This window comes from Scatophagus argus, chromosome 7 (genome assembly GCF_020382885.2).
Source record: "Scatophagus argus isolate fScaArg1 chromosome 7, fScaArg1.pri, whole genome shotgun sequence".
Classification (NCBI taxonomy): domain Eukaryota; kingdom Metazoa; phylum Chordata; class Actinopteri; family Scatophagidae; genus Scatophagus; species Scatophagus argus.
In genome coordinates this window covers 11,276,102-11,298,807 of record NC_058499.1, presented here as the reverse complement: position 1 = coordinate 11,298,807, position 22,706 = coordinate 11,276,102, and the positions used below count along the sequence as shown (strand labels likewise).

The following is a 22,706-nucleotide window of genomic DNA, read 5'->3' as shown; positions in this document are numbered from 1 at the left end:
CCTTGTTAGTACACGGTTATGTGGCAAATGCACACAGTCCACATGGCTTTTCCTTTGCATCAGAACTGCCCGTTTATTTGTCATGTGTTTGTTGTTGTGGAAGGGCAGGAGGCTTGCGGTGTGCCTTCTCCCCTCCAGCTGAAACCTGTCAGTTCCCCCGGGGAGCTGGGCCCAGGTTTACAGGACAGCTGAGGCAGCCCTGACAGCCCGGCTCATCTCGTTTGGAGCGAGGCATGCCGCTTTGCCGCTTGCTGCCTGGACAGGATTTGTTCCCTTCCTGCCACTTTACATCCACAAGCTCTACATTTAATTAGAATCACTTGTCATGTCTCGTATATCACCTGGGCCTCTTGGTGTCAGCTGTCAGCCAAAGAAATGCGATAGTTATTCATTGCTCTGCGGAAGTGTAACAGCAAGGTCACAGGACAGAATGCACCTTGAGCTGACTGTATTTAATGTTGATGTGTGGCTGCACAGCATGTGTGGTGTCAAACAGATTTCTCAAATTAAGCTCTTATTTTGCAAATGAGACTGTTAGACTCTGTATTATGTTACTGTAAGCCTGATGGAGTCCAGCTCAAGTGCAAAGCTAATGGTAGGTGATGGGGGGGGTGGGGCACAGCAGGGTTGAGTGGACTTTTATAGGCTATTAGTGGCCTTAGTGGGTATTGGTTTGTGGTGTGGTTTGGACTATCAGAGATTCTTTTTTGCAGAGCTGGATGAAGCCCAAAAAAAGCACAGAGGTAACTAGGCAACCATGTGGCTCACCATTGCTGACATGCTTTGCTAAGACAATGCATACATGATGGATTTAATAACCTCTGACCTGTGCTCACATCTGTGCAGTGTTTGCATTTTTAACCACTCACCAGAGATGTCTGGACATACACCTGCCTCTTGTCTGGTGTCTGTGCAAGGCAGCACCATGTACCATGTTTGTTTTTGCTTTGATCACGTTGTCCCTGTCACTTTAAATGGCAATGTTTTTTCTGGTCCCCTCTCTCTCTCTGTCTCTCTCTCTCTCTCTCTCTCTCTCCCTCTCTCCCCCTCTCTCACTCTCTCTAACTGCTATAGCAGCCTGGTTATATAACTCCCTTTTCTTTCTCTGACATCCCAGAGCTCTTGCAGTCAGCTGACAGCACCCAAATGTCTGCTGGTAAACACATTGCTTTCTGTCTTTTCTCTCTCCTGATGTTTTTTTTCCCCCAACTTCCTCTTCACCCCTCCTACTCCCTACTCCTCAGCGATTAGGGATTGATTCTCTCCTCTGTCCCTCTACCTCCTCTTCCATTGGTTGGGCTCCACATCCCCAGGCCAGTTTCCACATATTAGCGCCCGAGGCCAAGGGAGGCGGGCAGATACGCATTGCCTGCCATGGCCCATGGATCCTGCAAGCCAGTGAAAAATGAGCTTTGGAGAGGCAATAAATTGCATCCAATTTAGAGATGAAGGCAGAAATAAATTTCTCTTTTCTGAAGTCTGAAGAAAGGGAAAAAAGCCCCTAGATAATTTCTGCTCCATCTTTTTTATGTGAAAAATTCTTTGAAATGTCCTTTTTGTGTTTGAATTCATAAAATAATTATATGTCTCCACTATAGATTTCCTTTTTATGTTTTAGCAGGTTATGAAAATAATCATTCTTGTCTTTGCTGATGTGTTTTGCATCTCGCTTGAAATGTGTTTGAGTCAGAGGAGACATTTTGAAAAGATACATTTATCAGACATGATTAAACACACACACACACACACACACAAACAGAGAGAGAGGGAGAGAAAGAGAGAGAGCTCCCCCTCCCCATTTCTCATCATTGCATTTTCCTAAATGAACTGTCCAAGAGGCTTAGGATCTCTCAGTTCAGTGCTGCAGAAGTCTGGGAGAATGAGAATGTGTGAAAGATAGTCTCAGAAATGATGATAGGAAGTGTCTAGTAATGACCACATCAACTTTCCACCTCTAACATACAGCATTTCTTCCCCAAATGTCCTCAGAAGCCTCCATCCCCCCTCATGGCACCTAAATGGCTCCTGAAGTAATGGATAACTTAACAAAAAACACTTCAGTCTGTAAAGCTTGCATCAACAGCATAAACCAACGGAGAGCCTATCACTCATTTTCCCTGTGGTGATGTGCAAGGCTCCTATTAGTCTCTGAAGCCCAAACTCCGGGCTGAAATGTTTCCCTTTGTGTTCAGGTAGAGAGAGTGTTGTGTGCCAGTGCTTTCCTGTGTATTACCCGGCCTGCCAAAAAAAAGTGGAAGAGACATGAGGGGGATACACTCTGGAGAATTGCATCCCATTCTGTTTTTCTTTTCTCTTTATATTTCTCCAAGAGATGTTTCGTCTCAGTTAAAAGGCTATGTTTCTCAACACCATTTCAATGTGCTGACACCCCAACTGTGAGGTGTTGAAATTGGCAAAAAAAAAAAACAAAAAAAAAAAAAACATTGTCAGTGCACGATGTTGTGGTGCCAGTGAACTCCAGAAGTACAACATGAAAGGGGTGATTTTGTGTATGTTAGAGCGTATTTACTGACAACATCGCCATGCTGTTACTCATCACTGACTTCACCCTAGGAGATGAATAATGTGCAAATGGGCAAACATTCTTTGTTTGCGGTACACTCTGACAGTATTTACTTTGGATCACATAGTAATGTTTTGTTTTGTAGCCAAATAAACTCAAATGGATTTACAGTAGTAAGCTTTAGATTGTTTGTTCACTGTGTTAGGTTGTATTATTTTCATTTTTTGCGATCACTAATAGAAAGGTCTCACATGCCACATGAAAATATAAGGAAATACAAAATTACACTTGTAGATATCTTTTTTTTCTTTTAAGTTAAGGTATCACATTTTAAGTTGCATTATGTCAACAGTTTTGCTGAGGCTGATTCTGCAATGTGCCACACACTTGTGCTGTTCATCTAAGCAGGCAGTTAGCTAAGCTCAGCTGATTAATAAATAACCACGCTATGGTCTTGGATCAGTGCACCTCTAATGTGCTGAGACTCTGTGCCTTGTTCTTGTTGCATCTATATTCCGCTTGACTTCGTAAATGCAAAGGAGGGGCGGGGTCTTTCCGCTGTCTATCAGCGTGTCGTAGGGGCCTCTCAGCATGTTGTCATCAAAGCCCGCTGTGGCATGAGCTCCCTTCATACCGCTGCGTTTGTCTCTCCACATGGCCAAACGGCATTGGACGTGAGCTTCCCATAGTTCTAACACCCCCCACCCCCACCCGCCCACCCACCACCCCAACCCCCACTGCTGCCCTCCCTTTCCTTTGCTTGTCTAAATTATGTAAGTGCAGGCGAAGCAGTGGAGACGAGGCATACAGTAGTGGCATTTCACTACCCAATGTTGTGAGCAGCGCATGCGAGCCTGCTAGCCCGCTTGGCACAGTAGTCTGGTCTACCCTGCCACATCAGCTACACCAAATACATTTTTAACTGGGGTTTCCAGAGCATCCTGGCTAGACATGGTGAAGACACGGGGTTAGTGGGTTCACCTCACCGACTGTTCTCCAGTTAGGGGCTGACATCTTTAAATGTGCTGTCTGTGTATTGTGTAGCCATGCAGGGTAATTTCTCTCTCCGTAGCTCAGACGTGGCTCTGGCTCTGTGTTCAGCCCTTCTCATAAAATAACAATAGGGTGGCACTTTAAAACACAGACCTCACAGAAGACGAGCAGTTGGCTCCAAAAGAGGCACACCAGCAGGAGAGATGGACTTTCATACTAAAGCTTTCTCTCTGTGTTTTGTGCTTGTTATGAATTATTTGATATTTAATTGGAATATTTTAATATCCTCCTGTAGATTTTGTGTATCTAGCAACCTACACCATAATTTTAGATATCTGTTCTTACAGTTCTTTTGATTATGTCTTTTGAAAGTCCTTTTTTGTTTTTGAAAGCTGGTCTTTTGGCCAACAGACTTATTGTATCTGTGTTGATCAAAAAGCATTGCAGTCTTTGTTTCTCTCATCCATGGGCATACAGGAGCTTAGCCAAAGAGAAACTCAGACAATGCAGTAGTGATGAAAATTCTTCAATAATGCTGATCATCAATTTTCATTTCTAATCGAAAACAGCAAATATTCGTTGGTTCCAGCTTCTCAGATTTGAAGATTTACTGCAATAGTTTTTTTTTTATGTTTTTACAGAAAATTGAATATCTTTTTGTGTGGTAGTTGGACAAAATAAGACATTTAAAGATGTCATCTTGGGCATTTGACATTTTCAGACTAAATAAATAATCAATTCATCAATTAAATGATTAATCAATGAAAAAGTTTAGTTGCACAAATCACAAGTATGCGTAAATAACTCACCTGTCCCATCATTATCCTCTCATTTAACGCACTCTTTACACCCAGCGCAGTAACAAGCAGCCCATCTTCTGTTGCTCTTTCTTGGTTGGACCTGTGATATGCCACAACGGATGCCAATCACCTGTTGGATACAGTCGCTGTGAAACAACAGGTTGCTTTACCTCTGCAGTCTGACCTCATATAATCTTGAGTCCGCCTCACCTGCCTAATGGCTGGTCTTAACAGTTGCTCTGTTGTTGCTCTGTAGATTGAATAGGAGCTAAGTGCCATCTCTGTCTTTCTGATCAGCCACACGGTCTGTGAATTGCTATAAGTACGTGTGTCCCATCTGCCAGGCAGAAATCAATAGGCACGCTTCACGCGGCGCTGAGTTTGTCTGGGTTCTGAGGCATAATTAAAGAGCCAGCTTGCTGCACACAGCCATGATGACTAATGCTGTTTAAGGAATGCCTCTCTTACATAAATCAATAGTTCTTATTTCTTTCTCCTCCTTTCTCTCTTTCACACACTCTCCCCCTTCTCTCTCTTGCACTTTCTCTGTGTGTGTGTGTTTATCAAGGCAGACAAAGTTCTCTTTGTGCTTGTAGGTCAGTGTGTCACTGTGCCATGACCATGATGCTTATGCATTTTGACAACCTCTGAGTGGGAAAAAAAAAAACAAGTAAACCCCCCAAAAGCAAGACAGATGCAATAGATTCAGTTGTTATACATCGATATGGAACCTGTCTGTCTCTTCTCCTGTCTGTGGCCCTTATTAAACGTGCAGGTCAAGGTGAAAAACAAAAGAGCGTGTATCTGTTTTGGCAGCTTGTTGAAGTCTCCACCAACCCTACCTCCCCAAACTACAGAGAGGCAGAATAAATATGTGTGAAATAATGCATGGTTATGAGTGAGCACCATGCACACCTTTCCACCATATTAGGTTTCCGTAATTGAATAAAACATGGAAGTGCTCTGAACATCCCCTCAGAGGGAAATGGCAGGCACTAAAGCATAGAAGCCAACTCAATAAAGAATTGCAAATGAATAAGTGATGAGAAGCAAACGAAGTGTGGTATATGAGAACAAGGGAGTGATTTACTCTAAAACAATATTTGAAACAGCAGGTGAATGAGGGGCAATAATTACGTTGTAAAAGGAGGGTTTTGAAGTGGTGGGCCTCACATGAATTGCTGCAGAGCTTTGAGTCGGGTCTGTTATTTTAAGCGATCCCTTTTTGAACTAGGTAGAATATAGATTCAATCCATATGCAAACATGACCAGAGAAACATCTCTGTCAAGCATATTTTTAGTTGCAGACACTGTACACATGCATGAACACACACACTGCGAAATAGAGAGAGAGAAAGAGCGAGACAGAGAAAAGCTGGGAAAGGTGGTACGCTGTGAAATATCCTGAAGGTCCTTGGCAGCATTAGAGAAAGGCCTGGGAGGTTAGGAAACATCAAATCAATGCATTGTAATGTGAATTGACTTCTGACTTTGATCATCTGCCTTGGGAGTGCTTTAGCATTGAGTGCTGTCACACAGACTGGGTTAAGCAAATATGGCACGGGCTGAAATGGAGAGCGATGGGGAGGAAGAGACAGGTTAGATTGGGAGTGAGAAAAAAGGGATATGTGATGCCTGGCTATCATCAGAGAGTAATGGGTACATTAAAATTCAATGCCTGCTTGGTAAATGGCATACTGTTATGCATAGTTAAATTGATTCATAATTGTAGATAGTGAATTTATATATATTAATGACATTCTGGCCCTGTAGTGTTGTCTCTGAGTGCTGTGTATTTCCTTCTTTCTAACTGTAGTTGTTAGGAAGAAAAAGAAAGATTTTAGCCCAGACTCAGCTGTATTGCTGGGCAGACAGCTGATTACCCCCCCCCCCCCCCCCCCCCTGCCGCATATACACACACACACACACACACACACACACACAATCCCAAAATGATGGGTCAGCCCTGCTTAGTGTCAGAAGCTGCTGATATCTGAGCTCTGAAAGTGGAAATGCCCTTAAGCCTCTCTCCAATAATGGAGTGGCTGGTCTAATCTTGCCCTCTGTGAGTGAGAGCAGGTAAGGAAGAGAGTTTGTACCACAGCACTCTGACCCTTGCTTTGGTGCTACACTGTCCAGATTACAGTGGAGTGCAAGAGTGGCATCATCGTTCTTTCGCCACTGTCCTCAGCTGCACCATCCAGCATCCTCAGGAGGATGTCCCTCTTACATAAGGCACACAGTGGGAGGTTTGTTTCTGATATGAAAGCCTTGTTTATACTCGTGCTCTTATATTTTGACATTTCAGATGAAAATCTCTACTTTGACTTATGGGAGATGGTTAAAGTAGCTGTTTGTCCTCTTTGACCAAAAAATAAATAAATAAATAAATAAATGAAAGAAAAAATAGAAAGAAACCTACCAAGATAGATGGCTGGAGAGAGCCCGGATAGCATATCTGACAGAAAAAACACAGTGCAGTTATGTCACTGTGACCAAAAAAATACAAGAGAGGGCCGATACTGTACAAGAAGAGAGAAGAGATTCCTTGAGTCAAGCCAGAGCAGCAAAGAGAAGCCCAAAACCTCTTGTCACTGTATGAAAAGAATAGCAAGACAACCCGTAGGTATTGGGCTGCTAGGTGCATCTCCTAACAAGCTGACTGTTCAAAGGCTTTTTAGTGCTCTAGAGAACATGAAAGGCATGTTTAAAAATTTAAAAGCCCGATCTGTTCCAGTGCTATGGAGCAGCAGAGGGAAGCAGATTTTAACGTCGCCATAATTCCCCAGTTGCTTGCTTTGTAAATTAATTAAGATGTTTATGACAGCTGCTTGCACCTAATGGAATGCTTATAGACTATGCTATTAATTATTACTGCCGGCCACGGCTGCAAGCTTTCATAATGCTACAAATGTATGGCTGTGGTTGCAGTATAGATGCACTCCTGGCCTCAACCTCAGACTGCTCTTGACTTTGTGATTGCACTGAGTGTCAGCAGGTTGTCTGTTGTGTGCATATGTTGCAGATGTCTGTCATGGTGCCATTTGTGTATTCCAGCCATCTACAACACATAAGTATAATGTGATATAGATTAAAGAAAGGGGAGAGAATATTCCACATAGGTTTTCTGACCACAACAGGGAAGGTTAGTATGACCCGTGTTACAGGTCAGCCTTGTGATGGCTCATGCTGATTAGATGTTTCCCCAAAGTGCACAATCCCTACCCTCTGTTTGTCCTCTCTGTGACCTGGCTTGGCTGTAGGATATGTTATCTTGCTGTGCCTTTTGGACAAATGCCCTTTTTATCGTGTAACAATAGTGTACAGTGTATATTAGGATTGTCTTCTTCCTACTTGATATACCAGCAGCCCCTTCCTGTTACCGTGTCCAGTTGTTGGTGTAGGGAAATTGTACCGTGAACTGTATGTGACCTCATGAGCCTGGAGGAAGTTCAGTCATCGCACCACCCCCCCCCCCCCCCCCAAAAAAAATGGTTAACTTAGCTCTGAAGCAATGAGGTATTTTTCAGAAAGAAAGCATAAAGAACTCAACTGATGTTTCTATGAATGTGCAAATGCTAGTATGGCTAATTATAGTTCCTCTTTCATATGACTTCACCACAAGTTCTTCCTCTGACATTGTTATGTAATGGCATAATAATAACCATATCGACAGCAGGAAGCTTTGTAGCAGAAAAATACAGTAGGCAGGCTTTTTAGATACTAACTTGCACATAATAAATCACTATGTGGTTAAGGCATCAATGGTAGAAAGCAACTAAATACATTGACGTCCGTAATCTACTATTGGTAGTGCAGATAACTTAATTTCAGCGTCAGTCCACAGACCGTTGTTCTCTATGTTGTCCTTCATACCGCTCTGCTAGTAGCAACATGGATTCTTGTCAGCCACTCTGATGCGCTTCAGTAACTCTGGATTTGACTTTGTCATTGTGTGTCATGTTGTGAGGGACGCAAAGGACAACTTGAAACCCTTGAACAGCTAGAGCATCTGGACTGAGATGTGTCTGCAGAAATGAAATTAGAATCACATTTCAGACCATCTCCAAATTTGTTTTGGATATGATTTTCCAGCAATCGCATTTCATATGTACAATATGTATAATCTGAATATGCCAAAAGAAGCAAAATTAATGCATGGCAAAATGTCAGCTCTCGAGTAAGGCTACCAGATTTGTGAACACGTTTAGTTTATGGACTTAACACTAGCTAAATTCGATGTCAAAGTTAACCAAACTGTTTATGTATGTTAGCTATGCCAGAAAGACACAGTCAAGGACCATGATCACCATCGTATCACAAGGATAGCAGTGAACAGAAAACGTCAGCTTAGTAACAGTAACAGTAAATCACATTGTCTTGTTACATAGAAATTCTGATTTGTTTTTGCAGAAGAAGAATAAAGTAAACGATAAATGGTAATGACGCTTTGCCTCTGCAACTGTCTGCACTATGCACAGCACCTCACGGTGAACGAAGAGCAAATTTCTTATCTTATGATGGCAGCATAAGAGTTAATGGGGCAAATGAATTACACAGCACGGCTCACTCTGTTGATTACGCTATGCGGGGTGGGTTTGTACCCTTCTATCCCTGCAGAAGGGAGGCATCGTGTCTCTGTTCAGCTGAGCTTTATCCCATGTTATCCTCCGATTACATTTACATAGAGAATGCAGCAGGGAGGGAGAAGGCAACAAACTGAAGCACACTCCACCTGCACCACAAGAGGCGATGTGTGAAATATGTATTCAGTCTTTCGTCAACCTCTTTATCTTCTACGCATGGGTTATCCTCGTGTGTAAAATCCTCTGTTGTGTTAGCTTTGAAAACGGAGGAGAAAACTGTGATCTGTGTTCTATTAATCATAGTCCAGCTCCGTGGCTGTCCCGTTATCACACATGTGTGTAATTACAGGGTATTTGTGCTTTAAGCATGGCTCTGTTGCCTGGAAATGGAAGAGTGGCTCCACTGATGAACTCCCTGCTAATAGGACTACCTTTGATCTGCATGGAGCATGGAGGGCTTACAGAACTCGCAGGTTTTAATTATGAAATACATGAAAAATAGATGCTCCACTAAGTGCCGACCGTGACTGCAGTGAATCACAGTAGCAGCGTGCTAGCTAGTTTGCCTCTGCTCTTCCTTCCTTTATGTCTTCCAGTCCTCAGAAATACCTCAGTTCCCATCTCTCTGACTCAGTTTGTTAGTGCGGAGAGGCAAAAAAGGCAAGTCCATGATATTAATTAGTGGATTGACAGACATGTAATTCATCTCTGAGGAAGTTTTCATTACATGGGAGGCTTCAGAGGGGCAGTTTGGCTTATTGGCAAGTGCTAAGACCAGACCTAATGGGGCTGCAGTTCCCTCCCTTTCGAGCAATTACAGCCAAGTCCTTATCAGCAGAGCCACGAGTCCACTGTTGTGGGACCTTGACTTCCAACACACTCACACAGAGTGATCCTTCCCCATAGACCCTTGTTCATTAGACAAGTGCCTGCTGTACTGTACTTTACTGGATGAGAACTGAGACTGAATGAGTGATGGTAATGAAAGGGTTCCAATATATTTCTGAGTCAGCCTTTACAGAGATGATATTAGTTGACATTAGTTTGTCATCAGAGCTCTTGTTCCCCCAACCCTCACCCCCCTGGCAGGCTTGTGAGTACTGTCTATTGACAGACTTGGACAGCTCTGGTAACAGATTGTCACCAACTGTCAGAGCACACATCAGCTCACCTATTCTAATCCCATCTTTTATAACTGCAATCCTTGAGTCCATGTGAAACGCATTATGAGTTCGGACAGGAGAGTTTAATAAACAAATCTTGAGGAACACTTTGTCTGTTAAAATGGCATGTTTCTTTTGTGAAGGTAGCCTACCACTGTGGTTTTTTTGTGAAATATATGTCCGATGAATCGTACTTTGCAACCATGCGTACAAGCAGACCACATGGAAAAACAAAATGTGAAAACAAGCAATTTCAAGCAAACTGTAGATGTGAGATTGTTTTTATTTAACTGCAGCGTGCTTCATATTGTGAATATTTAAGCTCTTCTGAATAGGTAAGCCCAGGGGGGTGCATCTCTATTGGCGAACTGTAATACTCTTACAACCCATTATTGTAAAAAGTGCACAGCTGGAGTGTATGCCCCAAGAGCTGGAGGTAATTGTATTCCTCCTTTAGATTTTAACCTGTGTAGGGCTAAAATAATATATTGTAATGTGAACAGATATTCATGTTGTGTGTTGGCCCCTGGGGGACATTATAGTTGTCTGTTGGAGAGGCAGAGCTACCTCTAACCTCTACTTTGTAATAATGAAAATTGTGATGGATTTTTCTGTATACATTCTGTAAATCAAAAAATGGGCTATAGATAGGCATAGATTATGTTTTTATATAATTACACCACTTTAAATAAACAGCCCTCTGACAACGCATTTATTTCAAATCTCTGTAGTTAAAGCCTTTATATATCAGTGTGTAAACACACACAGTGGTGGCCTATCCAGATGGCTGTTCGTTGTAGCTCAATAACAGTAAAATAAGCCAGGGTGGTCTGCTGAATGTGGTTTGTCTTTATTTATGGTGCGGGCTGACAGGCTATTGGGTTTCATGTGTGGCTAAGGCTGGATCACTGGGAGATTACCGCTGGGCTGGGAACCGCCAGCAAAGAGAGTACACAGAGGCCTGTCTGTGCCCCTGGCCTCACTTTGACCAGCGCCCTGGGCCTTCCTGCATCCGTCAGGCCCCCTGGGACCAGCTTGCCCTCAAAGGAGCATTACTGTATACTACAGCTAGAGCCAGGATCAGAGTGAACAACATCAGAGCAGCAGAAGCACTAACATTCTGGCTTTTCACCTGCAGTACTGTATTGAGTCACACAACAAAACAAATGAATGGAATGCCTCTGCGGTTTCTGGTTTAGATGTTCCTTGTACAGTTTGTCAATGTTTCCTGAACTTCTCTGCCATAACTAATCTTCACTGGTCCTCTGAACATGTTGCAGACAACTACTGAGTGCAGAGAGAGCACAATGGTAAATATTAATACAACGTTAATGTGAACTGTACCACTCGGAGTAGTCATTTATGATAGAGCTGTTGGTGCCATGTTAGATCCTGGGATGCTGTATAGACTGGTTTTTGGATACTGTCATTTTTTTAAGCTTTCGACCAAGTGAACCTGTACTGTCTTACCAATAACAATAGCTCTTAATGCGGTGTTCCCTGTGGTACAATTAAAATTCCGTCAGAGTCTTCAATCTGCCTCCCAGCCATGCCTGCTGTTTCTCGGCCCTCCTGGGCCACGTCAATTCCTCTGCTGCAATGTATAATTCACGAGCCACCAAACAGCATTGAGGACTCACCTGGAGACTCACAGGCCCGGCAATGCAGAACTGCACAGGGAGAGTCTTTGAACCATGTGTACATGGGAGACATTTGTAGGGGGCAATGTGCATGTGACATGGAACCTCAAGTCAGCCAGGGTTTGTACGACCTCAGGGTCACCCTAATAACATCGCCTCTCTGTAGGGATCTTCCAACTTCTTATCTTTCTCAGTAAGGCATGTATGCGTTTAATTTTTTCTGCCCTTTCTCCTTTCGTCTTCTGAAAGACAATTGTGGTGTCCTCTAAAACTAATTTGGATGTATATCTTCTATTTGCAGACAATTCCATAGCGATGCATTGGAGTAACCTGTGGAGTCTCGGAGTGGTTGCTTTTAGTTAAAACCAATTAGAAATGACCAGAAATAACAGCGCCTGGAGACAGAGAAGTCATTTTTCTCTTGAGCATCCCCAGAGAGTTGGCCTCTCCATGGATTAAGTGTTTTAGTATATTAGGGGGCAGCTGATTAGAATCATTGTGCTTTTTTAATCATTAAATTTGTGCACGTATAGTTTATAGCAGTATAATAGCTAATAAAGCTAAGTGTGTCACTACAAAAGGGAGGATTGTTTAAATGACTTTGTGTATGAAACTTGGCCTTCACAAAGACTGCCAAAGTTAGAACAGCACAGAGGTCCTTGAATCAGCTCATCCATCTTATTTTATGACTTTTGATGAGATGAGCATTAATGCAGCAGCAACCTTGCATCATATCTTTGTCTGTCTTCATACTGTCCGACCTGCTCCATTACTTTAAGAGGCGATTTTTAAATAAATGTATGAATTGCCTAAGCAGACTATCTAAACAAGTCAACTACTGAATATTCTAGTTTCCTTGAAGCTTGAATTCATACTGTGTTGAATTTCTTAAACATGCAGTACCGTAAATCACAGCAAAATGTGTTTCATAAACAACGGAGACTGCTTTTGGAGCCTTGTGATGGCTAAGAAGAGAAACACATTAATTGTTTCTAATTATTTCCTCTCAGGAATATGGCAGCAATTTGTCAGTTGGGCAGGCAGCAGCAGTCAAAAGATGGACTGCTGAATGTGACCACATCTATCATTCCTAAGATGACCATAGCTTAGGCACCATTATTAGCCAGCAACCTCAGGAGCTGCCTAAAATTAACAGTCCCATACAACTGTCATTATTAAGACAGGGCAATAACCAAACCTTCTCATTACAGTCCAGTGTTTTGTTTTGTTTTTTTTCTATCTGAGAGGCCTTATTAACAGTCGAGTGTGTGCTCTGCTAGCATTCCCAAGGTCTATGTTATTGACCCGTAATTCCAGTAGGTGTCTAGCCTGTCCCTCAATGGGCCCTCGCTGGCTCTTCCTGCAGCTGGGTCTGTTGCGCCGGCTGTGTCCTTGTGTGCGGCAGGCGTGCAGCAGTGGCATGTGGAGCAGGCGGCAGGAAGCGAGCCTCCCTGTCTCCCCAGACTGAACAGTGAATGAGGATAAGTGAGGAGCGCCAGTCAATGAATCAAGCAGCAGGAAGGGAGCAGCCAGGGGGGGAGTGTGACGTCCCCACGGGAGAGGCCTCGCATTAGGAACTTCCTCGTCTGTGTGTTTCTGGCACAGGTTAAATGGATCGCTCCCATTAGCGCGCTGAGAGGACAGCTCCATTATATGAAGGAGACTGTAACTTTGAATGTCACGGTGCAACAACCCCAGAGCACGCCTCGTCTCCCAGGGAGGCAGGGTGACAATAACCATCCATGATAATCATTCCCTGTCAGGCTTTAAGGAACCTGAAATTATGACGTACAGCCTGCCATGCGCCTCAGACTTCATTACAGTGCTGTCACTTTGAGTCGCCTGCGATGGCACGGTGCTCCACAGCCGGCTGCAGCACTGTGGCTGCCAAACCCCAGACTCACTCTCCTCCCGTCTAAGTGGCATGTTTACAGGATGTGTGCCCCCCCCTGCAGATAGATGTGGTGGAGGTTAACCTCCAGTTGCTTGCACAGTGCCTCTCTTCCTCTATAGCATAGGTAAAGTCTCATGAGAACATGTGCTGAATTGTTTACTGTTGCAAGGGAAAATATGACTGATCAAAGGCCACCCAGTGACAACTGTCCCTCCTTCCACCGTGACAAATGGTAATATTGAAATTAGAATTCAGCTGCAACTTCATGCAGACAACAGGCTTGCATTTTAACTTTGATTTCTATGAATGCTTAAATAAATAATGCCCACAAAGCAAATGGACTTTCATAAAAGGTCATCTTCAAGTTGTCAGCATGTTTATAGCAGCCTGTTTGTCAGCCAAGGAGAGTTTCACCTCCACAATGACCTCTGAACCTGACATGCAGTGGAGAAGACATGAGCTGGCAGGCATTGCCAAAGTTAGTGCCCACAGCTAACTCCTTCTTTCTCACCGCCTGACTCAGTCGTTGGCTTTGTGGCCCATTCTCCTTGCCACCTCCAATCATAGGGCTCTGAATGAGGAGGAAGAGAGCACGCTAACCCACCCCGCCTGCTTCCTCTAACCGCCATAGCAACAGGCCAAATGAGTCTTTTTTGTAAAAAAGAAAAAACACATAACACAACAACACATAACAAAACAAAAACAAACAAACAAGCAAAAAAAAAAAAACAGAATTGTTTTCTCTCTGTACCTTAGAACATATTAATGAAGAGAATAGCTTGTATTGATGTTTGAGATTCTTTTGGTGGGGCATAAACTGTAGTTGTTGACCCTTCTTATTACACACACACAAGGATACATAAATGCAAGCTCTGGCTGTGTGGACTGTTTCTGTGTTTCTTTTTGGAGCTTTATATATATATATGTACTCTTATGGTATACCCCCTCTTTTTCTGTACATCTGGTTTTACGGACTCCGTGGGGCTTTTGACCACTGTTGATGCTGTAGTGAGGTGATATGCTTGCACACTGAGGGCACACTTGAATGCCACAAGTATCAAGTTGACGTGGTACACATTTCTGTCTGCAGAGGGTGAGTAATGCATGTTGAGAGAAGATACCAGTAACTTGTAATAACGGGTATTATGCACAGAAAAGAGCCGAAAGAAGCAGAGGAAGAAGAAACCAAGTGCTGGACGCTTTAACCACAATGCTGGTTTCAAAACAAATTAGAACATTTTCACAAGGTATTAAATGCACATGTTATTAGCCTCTAAGGAAAATTCCAAAGTCCAGTAAACAAAACCATGTTTGTTTACCCTGGAAATTCCCCAGGGTAACTTTACAGAAAACATCCTTTCTTAAACAGACTTGACTTTATGGCACATTCGGATTTAGTATGTTTCTCTAGTGAGGCAACATAAAGTTTGCTTAGTATCAGAATTACACTGTAATGAAAAGCCAGTCATCAAGTCATATTTATGCTGGCTTTAAGTTTATAGAATTGGTCATTTAGTGATTGTACAATAATGTTCAATCACTAATGCAGTTTTTACCTTTGAAAATTTGAGATTAGAAACGCAAGCCAGTGCCAGATGAATTGACCTTTCTGTGAAGAAGTCAGTGACAGCTCGTGAACATTATTGCTGTGGTCTGTGTGGCTAACCTTTGGCAAAAGCGCACATATATTATACACATACAGCCACACAGACTTGTGTTTCTTCCACTTCCTCTGACATTTTGCAAAGCAAAGGGTTGTTTATAACCTTAAGATGGTGGTCACATTTGTTAACACTTCAGAGGACAATCCCAAGTAACAGGTTGTGCAGTTTTTTTTTCTTTCTTTTTTTTCTTTCACTGCATCACGTGCATTTTTATATTAAATAAAGTATATAAGGATTTGACAACAAACCAGGAAAAGGTTAAAGTTGTTTATTTGCTATATCATGCTCCTTACATGGTTTGAGAAGATATTTTACCCATCAAAACTTAATACAGGCTTTTACAGCCGCTTTGTACTGCAGTACCTTGACATAACTGCTCTTTAACAGACCATCAGCATTTGCTGGCTTTCATGTCATTTGACTGAAGTGTAGAATTAAGACTGGATTACCAATTATCTTTTCCTTGTGTAATGTCACAGTTGGACAGAAGAGAAGCTTTTGGCCCTGAGCATTGGAACAATGTTATAGCTCCATCACAGACTGCCGGCCCCTAGGTGACTGCTTCCCTCTTTCTGCTCAGTGGAGTTGATATCAGTTATGTGTTTCTGTGTGTATGTCTATAGGAGGCTGTAGGGCTTATTTGTTTTCCCCCTCGTTGCTCTTTGACTTGTTTCCCCTCAAACGTGTCTGAAACATTGTTATCTCCGGCCAGACGCCTTTTTCACAGAGAGTTATTGAATCATGTCAGCTCGCCGTCCCCTGAGTTTCAAATGCAAGCTGTAGAAAAATTAGCCATTGCTTCCGCATGACAAGTGGGATCTATTAGTGCGCTATCGTCCTGCAAAGCATGAGCATCCAGAAGGCCGCTGGGGACCACGGCTGGCTGTGCGCTCGTCTGCGTCAGGCTCCTGGGGCATTAGAGCAATGTTGCAGACAGGAGAAGCAGCCGGAGCCACAGCAATAACCGAAGTGGCTCATTCGATGAGTTGACACCCGATGGGGCTGCATGAGCAGAGGCAGCCCGGCTCCACCTCAGTCTCAACCAGGTCTGATTCACACTGGTCAGTCTGAGCTCGTGTTTGATAAGCAGTTTGCAACTGCATACGTCACTGCTTGTATCTCAGCTGTAGTTCATCAAATCTTTTCTACTGCTACCAGTGTACCTTTTATCTCAGATCTCACTTGTGCTGAGAAAACTTGTGAATTTATGTCTCAGTGCTGATTTAATTGCAGCACCGCTTGCTAATATGTTTAACCTTACTTTTATATCTAGTAGGATTCCACATGTACAGAAGCCTGCTCAGATTGTGTCACTGATTCAAATAATTCCATCCATCCATCCATTTTCTATACCTCTTATCCATCAGAGTCGGGGGGGCGGGGGGGCGGGAGCCTATCCCAGCTGACTACGGGCGAGAGGGATTCAAATAATTAACAACCAAATTCAAAACTACCTGCTAGGCTAGAACATTGGAAACCTCAGTGGACTTCACCATAGGCCTTTCTGGATACTACTTTCAAGTGATACTTTCAAGTGATACTACTGCTTATATGCTACTTATACTACTTATATGGCCCAAGCTCATCCCTCAGTCTGATAATTGCACTGTTAAACTTCTGTCCTTATTTTGATTTGATGATTTTCATTGTTTTGTTAACTACCAGCTTGGTAAATTGATATTGAGTGGAAAAAAAGTGGAGGCTGCTTTCAAGATCTCCAATTAGATTTTCACCACCACAGGTATCCAAAGAATTCAAGGTTGTCTAAAGTGAAAATGCAACATTTCTTAATTTGGCTGGGCATCACTTTTATTTTAAGAACCCTTTGTGAACATCTAATTGACTGTGTTGGGAGTCAAAACTGGATTTTTGCATAGATAAAAACCTGTTGTCCACAGTTATGCTAAAAGTTGACATACCTGTGAGTCACACAGCACATTATGGTGGACACTTTTCATTTGCCATTATATATTCATTTAGAATTTTTTATAGAGCTATCTATGCAAAAAAAAAAAAAAAATCAATTTTAATTGCTGAAGACAATGTTTTAAATGTTTTTATACATGCAGTTGGTTTCTTCATATTCTGACTCTGTGTTGTTTAGTTAGTTGCACATTTTTGCACATTTTTTGTACACAGTCTCTCTTGAATATGAGCTCTTAGTCTCAATGAGGCTACCTATTTAAATACAGGATTAACTAACTAACACTGAGGTCAAAGTGCCCCCATCCCGCTTGGGGCCACAGGCTTAGTCATGAGCTCAGGCCCAATCAGTGTGGCTGCTCAACACATTAGCATTCCAAATGTTGTTTGTTTTAGTATAATTTTTCATTCATTGCCCGCAGAGGATAGAGTTTCAGCCACCTTGTCGTGGATGTTGATGTAGCATGGCCGTAGGTCAGACACCAGCCTACACATATAATTGCTTTGGGCCTGCCACGTCAGTGACCTTGGACAGTGACAGTCTGTTGGACCACAGGGTCTACCTCTTCATCGGCATGATCGCTATCAGTTTGTTACTGTATAAACAGAGCTCCACAAAAATTATGGTTTGTGCTGACTATTTTACAGTTGATTGTTATGTTGTTGTTGTTTTTTTTAATGTATTTTTCTTTTTACAGGCATTTCAGTAACAAAGAAGACACATACCTGTGAGTACAAAGCTTTTTTTTTATTGCTCAGAATTTTTATTTCTGTTACACTTACACAATTTTAAGTCAGTGAAAATGCCATTTAAGTCAAAGACAAATTCTACACAGACTTCATTTGGGGTAAAAAACAAAGTCTCCACACCTCGTATACAGTAGAGATGATAAGATCATCTTGTTTTTATCTATGTTTACTCTTATTTCATCAGTGTATGTATACATATTGTTGCCTTTGTTGTAATAAATCAATACTTTCAATTAGTTCTTTGCCATCCACTTTCACTATTTCGTAGTTCTCCATCTGGAGGAAATATGATGATAACCCCAGAGAGGAAATTAAAATGCTGTGCAGTCTTATGACTGTTTGATAATCATGCACAGTTGAATCAGACAGTGTGCTGAAGCACTTCTTTGTTTTCTGCAAGGCCTTGCAGCTGAACAACACGGATGTGGTGTTGTGTGGTGGTTTGCAACCTCTTAGGCTGCATTAACTACCAAGAGTTTGCATTCTTCAAGTATAGATCATATCACTAAAACTGAAAGGTACAGACACAGTGTGTTACACATGTCTTACATGAGAGATACAAGACTACTTTGTGCACTACAACAATAGTACATAGGCTTTGCCTTTGCCAACCACTGCCTTTTCAATTTCAGTCTGCTCATGAAGAATTGATGAACACTCAAACCTGTAAAAATCAATCACTTCCAAGAGATTTGTACTGTATTTTGACACGTGTGAAGTGCGATCGAAAGGGCATGTAAAAACGCTTTTGTGCTGTCTATTGCAGTGTGTCTGTGTATACGTGCACATCTGTGCGTGTGTGTGTTCATACCCCACTGTGTGAATGGAAGAAACTAGCCCTGAAGGCTATCCTTTCGCTCTGATCACTTTGATGAAACTTGTGGAGAGGGACGGCCAGAGGGCTTTTCTGCAAGAGCGGTCGGAGTGCTTCAGATAGTGAGAGGCTGCATCTCGCCCTGTAAAACACCCCGGCTTTTTCTTACATCAGACGGGAGGGCAAAGGATATGATCTCCCATGCTAGACAGACAGTTCTACCTTACTCAAACAGCCCCGTCAAAACAGCAGCATGATTGTGTGTTAAGCTATTTGCTCGTCTGGAGGGGCTCTGGTACTTTTTTTTTTTTTTTTTTTGGATGTGTGTGTGCATGTTCGTGTTTGTGTCAGGATATCTTCAAGGTAGAACAGAAACGCTTTGACCCACCATCCACCACCCCACTATGTTAATTAGCACAGCGCTAAGCACCTCTACACCGGAAGGGGGCTCAAATCAAAGAGCATGATTTAAGAGTCTAGGGTTCAAAGCCCTGGGCAGAGACTGGACTACACTGTCTCATTTCAATGAGAAATATTCAAATCTTGTCCATGTGAGGAAATCAAAGTGAAGCCCCTTAACAAGTAGTTGATTGCTGTGCCTCACGGACAGGAAGCGGCTGTAGAACCTTGTCAAAGCTGTGTGCACAAGAAGACATTCAAGGGCCAGTTAATGGTCATTGAGAACGTGGAGGGAAGGTCTTTTTCAGAGAAGCCTGGTGATTATATGGCTGGTGGAGTAATAACGAGGGAGATCGCTCTGCCCTACATGGTTATAGTCAGGCTGTAGATCTATTTCTGTTCTCGGAGTGAAAACATTGGCTTCCCCACTTCACCAGTCCACGCTGCCGCTCATAATGTGAGTTTGGCAGTCTTGCTTGTATGTGTATGCGTTTGTAAATGTGTGTGTGTGTTTAGAAGGTCTTCCCAGTCCAACACAGACCGCAGGGATGGGCCGTGTCTCTGACTAACTCCCCACTCTGCCTGAGTGATCAAACTGCTGGAAGCTCCCTGCCATGCCTGTCCCCTCATCAATATAAATTACAGGGGCAGCTGTTCACTGGCAGACTCCTCTCCTCTCCTCTCCTCTCCTCTCCTCTCCTCTCCTCTCCTCTCCTCTCCTCTCCTCTCCTCTCCCATCCCATCTTTCTTTCTTTCTTCTGCTTCCCACTTCCATCCACCCGACTGAACCAATCATTGAGCCATCAGGAGTTGAAGTATTCTAGATGAAAACAGATACTTATATCATTGTGCCAATGACTGTGACGTCCTCTCTCCTCTCCCTTCTGGCTGTTCTAAGGACTTACTTAGATGTCTGAGGCAGCACCCTCCTCTCTCTCACTGTCTCCTCTTCTTTCTCCATTCCCCATAAGGGGTGGCCCCACGACAACACTTTCTTTAACCACAAGGCTATAATTCTCAGCAAGAAGTCAGCTGTGGTTTTCCTGTACATTTCCCTGACAGTTTTGCATATGCTCTGTTGTGTGGACTTTTAGCAGCATTTGTCCGATGCTTAAAACTGTCTGTTTCAAAAAGAGATGACACCAAAAGATCAAGGGCTTAAATTTTGTATTGGATTTTTTTCTTTCTTTCTTACTTTGATGTTGGACACCAGATACATGTTGTCACCTTCCCCTACATCGGCAAGGCTCTGTTTCTGTGAGATGAGTTTCTGTTTGGACCTGTTGAGAGAGATGGTGTGGAGCGGAGGATCAGATGCAGCAGCAGATTAGACGTCTCACCTCTAATCTACCATCAGCAGTCTGGGGCTCAAATAGCAGAGAGCTAGCTAACGTGCACCCACCCACACACACTGTAGATCTATACACACACATACACAAACACACACACAGAGGTCATGTAGCCAGGATGCTCTTCCTCTAACAGTGCAGATCTCCTGATTACCTAGCACTAATGCCACTTGCATTTGTACAGGAAATTGCGCATTTTTTTAGTGTATGATTTGTAAAACATTCGACTAAGCATCCAAGATAAGTTTGCAGTATGCTAATATGTCCAAATAACAGAAACACCTTGCAGTGTTTCTACACCAAAAACTACACCTTAAAAATCACCAAAACAGCTGAATTTGCAGTCTTAACAACAGGAACTGACACATCAAAAAAAAAAAAAAAAAAAAAAAAAAATCAAAAATTCAGTACTCAAGCGCTATCATGCATTGTTGTTGTATTTGATTTCTTTATATTTCACAGGTGTTCCTCCAACAATTATTTCAACTCCCTGTGCTAATGTGCACTCTGTAAGTGAGTTTATATTGGAGCTAGAATGGCCAGAGGGAGGCAGTAGTACAAATGTAACTTCAGGAAAAAAGAAAATGAGACAGACGAGGCTTCGTCTCTTCGGTCTAACAGATGAAGAGAGTTCCAGTTCTTCCATCCCATATTTATCTCCATTGTGGCGACAGACTCCTTACACTGATTGAGAAACATGGCCTTGCTCTTGCTTCTTCATTTATTTGCTAGCAGCTTGTATTGAGTTTCTCTCGTCAAGAGATCTGCACTCACATAGTAATAGTACAGCCAATCTGTTTTAAAGGAACCAGATGATTTAGATTCTTCTGCACTGCCTTAGAAAAACAGAGTGCAGAGTTACAGTGAAATTAATCATCAGTCACTGAGACTCACTCAAAGTTATAAACAAGGAGATTGTAGATTTCATCTTATGCATTTGAAATTTCTCTCATAAAGAAGTGTGGTGTATGTCTGGAAAAATAGGTTGACAGCATTATTAATCCCAATAATGGTCTCTGTGTTCACATAGCACTATGACAGCTTTAACCCACGTAAGGCATCTACTTTACCTCCAAATGACACGGCAGATCCCGCTTGGATTTGTGAGTTGTGGAATGCTAATGCATTGGCTCTGTGAGTTGAGGTATTTTCACTTAATCAAACATGAGATTTATGGTTCTTAATAGGGCTGTACATTGCCAATTTAGGAGAATAATATGTCCCAGTTGCTGTCTAATTTTGCTTGGCAACAGGCGCACTCCTGTGGAATCGCCCGGGGCGGTGTGAGTTGTCTCTGCATAGCTCAGTGTTCCATGCTCAGTGGTTGTTTGAAGGTATTTCATCACATTGTTGCCTTGATTCAGCTCTGTGGGGATTTGTTAGTTGCACTCATGTGGGAAGTGCATCCAGTACATTGTTAAGCTAGGGCTGATAATGAAGATCAGCCAGCCAGAGTCCCCTGAGCTACGCAGAGAGAGATAGTCTAGTGAGAGGCGCAGCGCAGACATAGCGGAGCAGGACGAGTGCACACAGCACTACACACAGATGCAGAGGAGTCGTCAGCACAAAGCGTGCAACACTGAACTGTGCTGTAGTGTATTGCAGTTAAAAGCAAAATACAGTAAGCACATACAGCAGATTAGATTATTATTAAATGTTATACTCTGTTGTTCTTACTAAACATTATTTAAGTTTGGAAAATTGGCATTATTATGTTTCAGTGTTGATTGAGCAATATTGCAGTCATTTTAATGTTGCCTTTTTGTTAGAACTGAAATTGACAGTGTAGGGCCCCACTAAGCACAGCTGCTCTTTCTGTGGAAAGTTATTTGATTCTCAGCATGGTACTAGAACTCGTTGTTTCCTCTTCTCCCACAGCAACATTGAACGTTTAAATTGACACAATCCTTTTCTCCCTCTGTACTGTAGGTTATGTTTCATCTTACTCTATTTGTTTGTTCCACAAAAAGAGTATTTTCTTTTTGGGCATTTTGGTTTAATCTATAATAGACGGCTATTTTTTTTCTGAAATAGGTCAGTGTAATCACAACAGTGAGGGATGGACAGTCACTGTAAAAGGGAAATCAATAGAGCTATCTATTTGTCGTAAACCAGGCCAGCATGATTTTTCTCCATTTTTCCTCTGCTGCCATACTTTTTCCTCTCCAACACAATATGGCAGGGCCTCATTTTTCAGTGAAAGCGTT

At 42.5% G+C, this 22,706-nt stretch overlaps 1 protein-coding gene across 1 annotated transcript in view; it reads left to right on the top strand.

Annotated features, from left to right (window-relative positions):
- roraa (RAR-related orphan receptor A, paralog a) overlaps positions 1-22,706 on the top strand; it is a 173,777-nt gene that overhangs the window by 98,810 nt on the left and 52,261 nt on the right. The window contains exon 2 of the mRNA XM_046394502.1: positions 17,886-17,915. Coding sequence (XP_046250458.1) covers positions 17,886-17,915 — 30 coding nt within the window. The remainder of the gene's footprint in view (positions 1-17,885; positions 17,916-22,706) is intronic.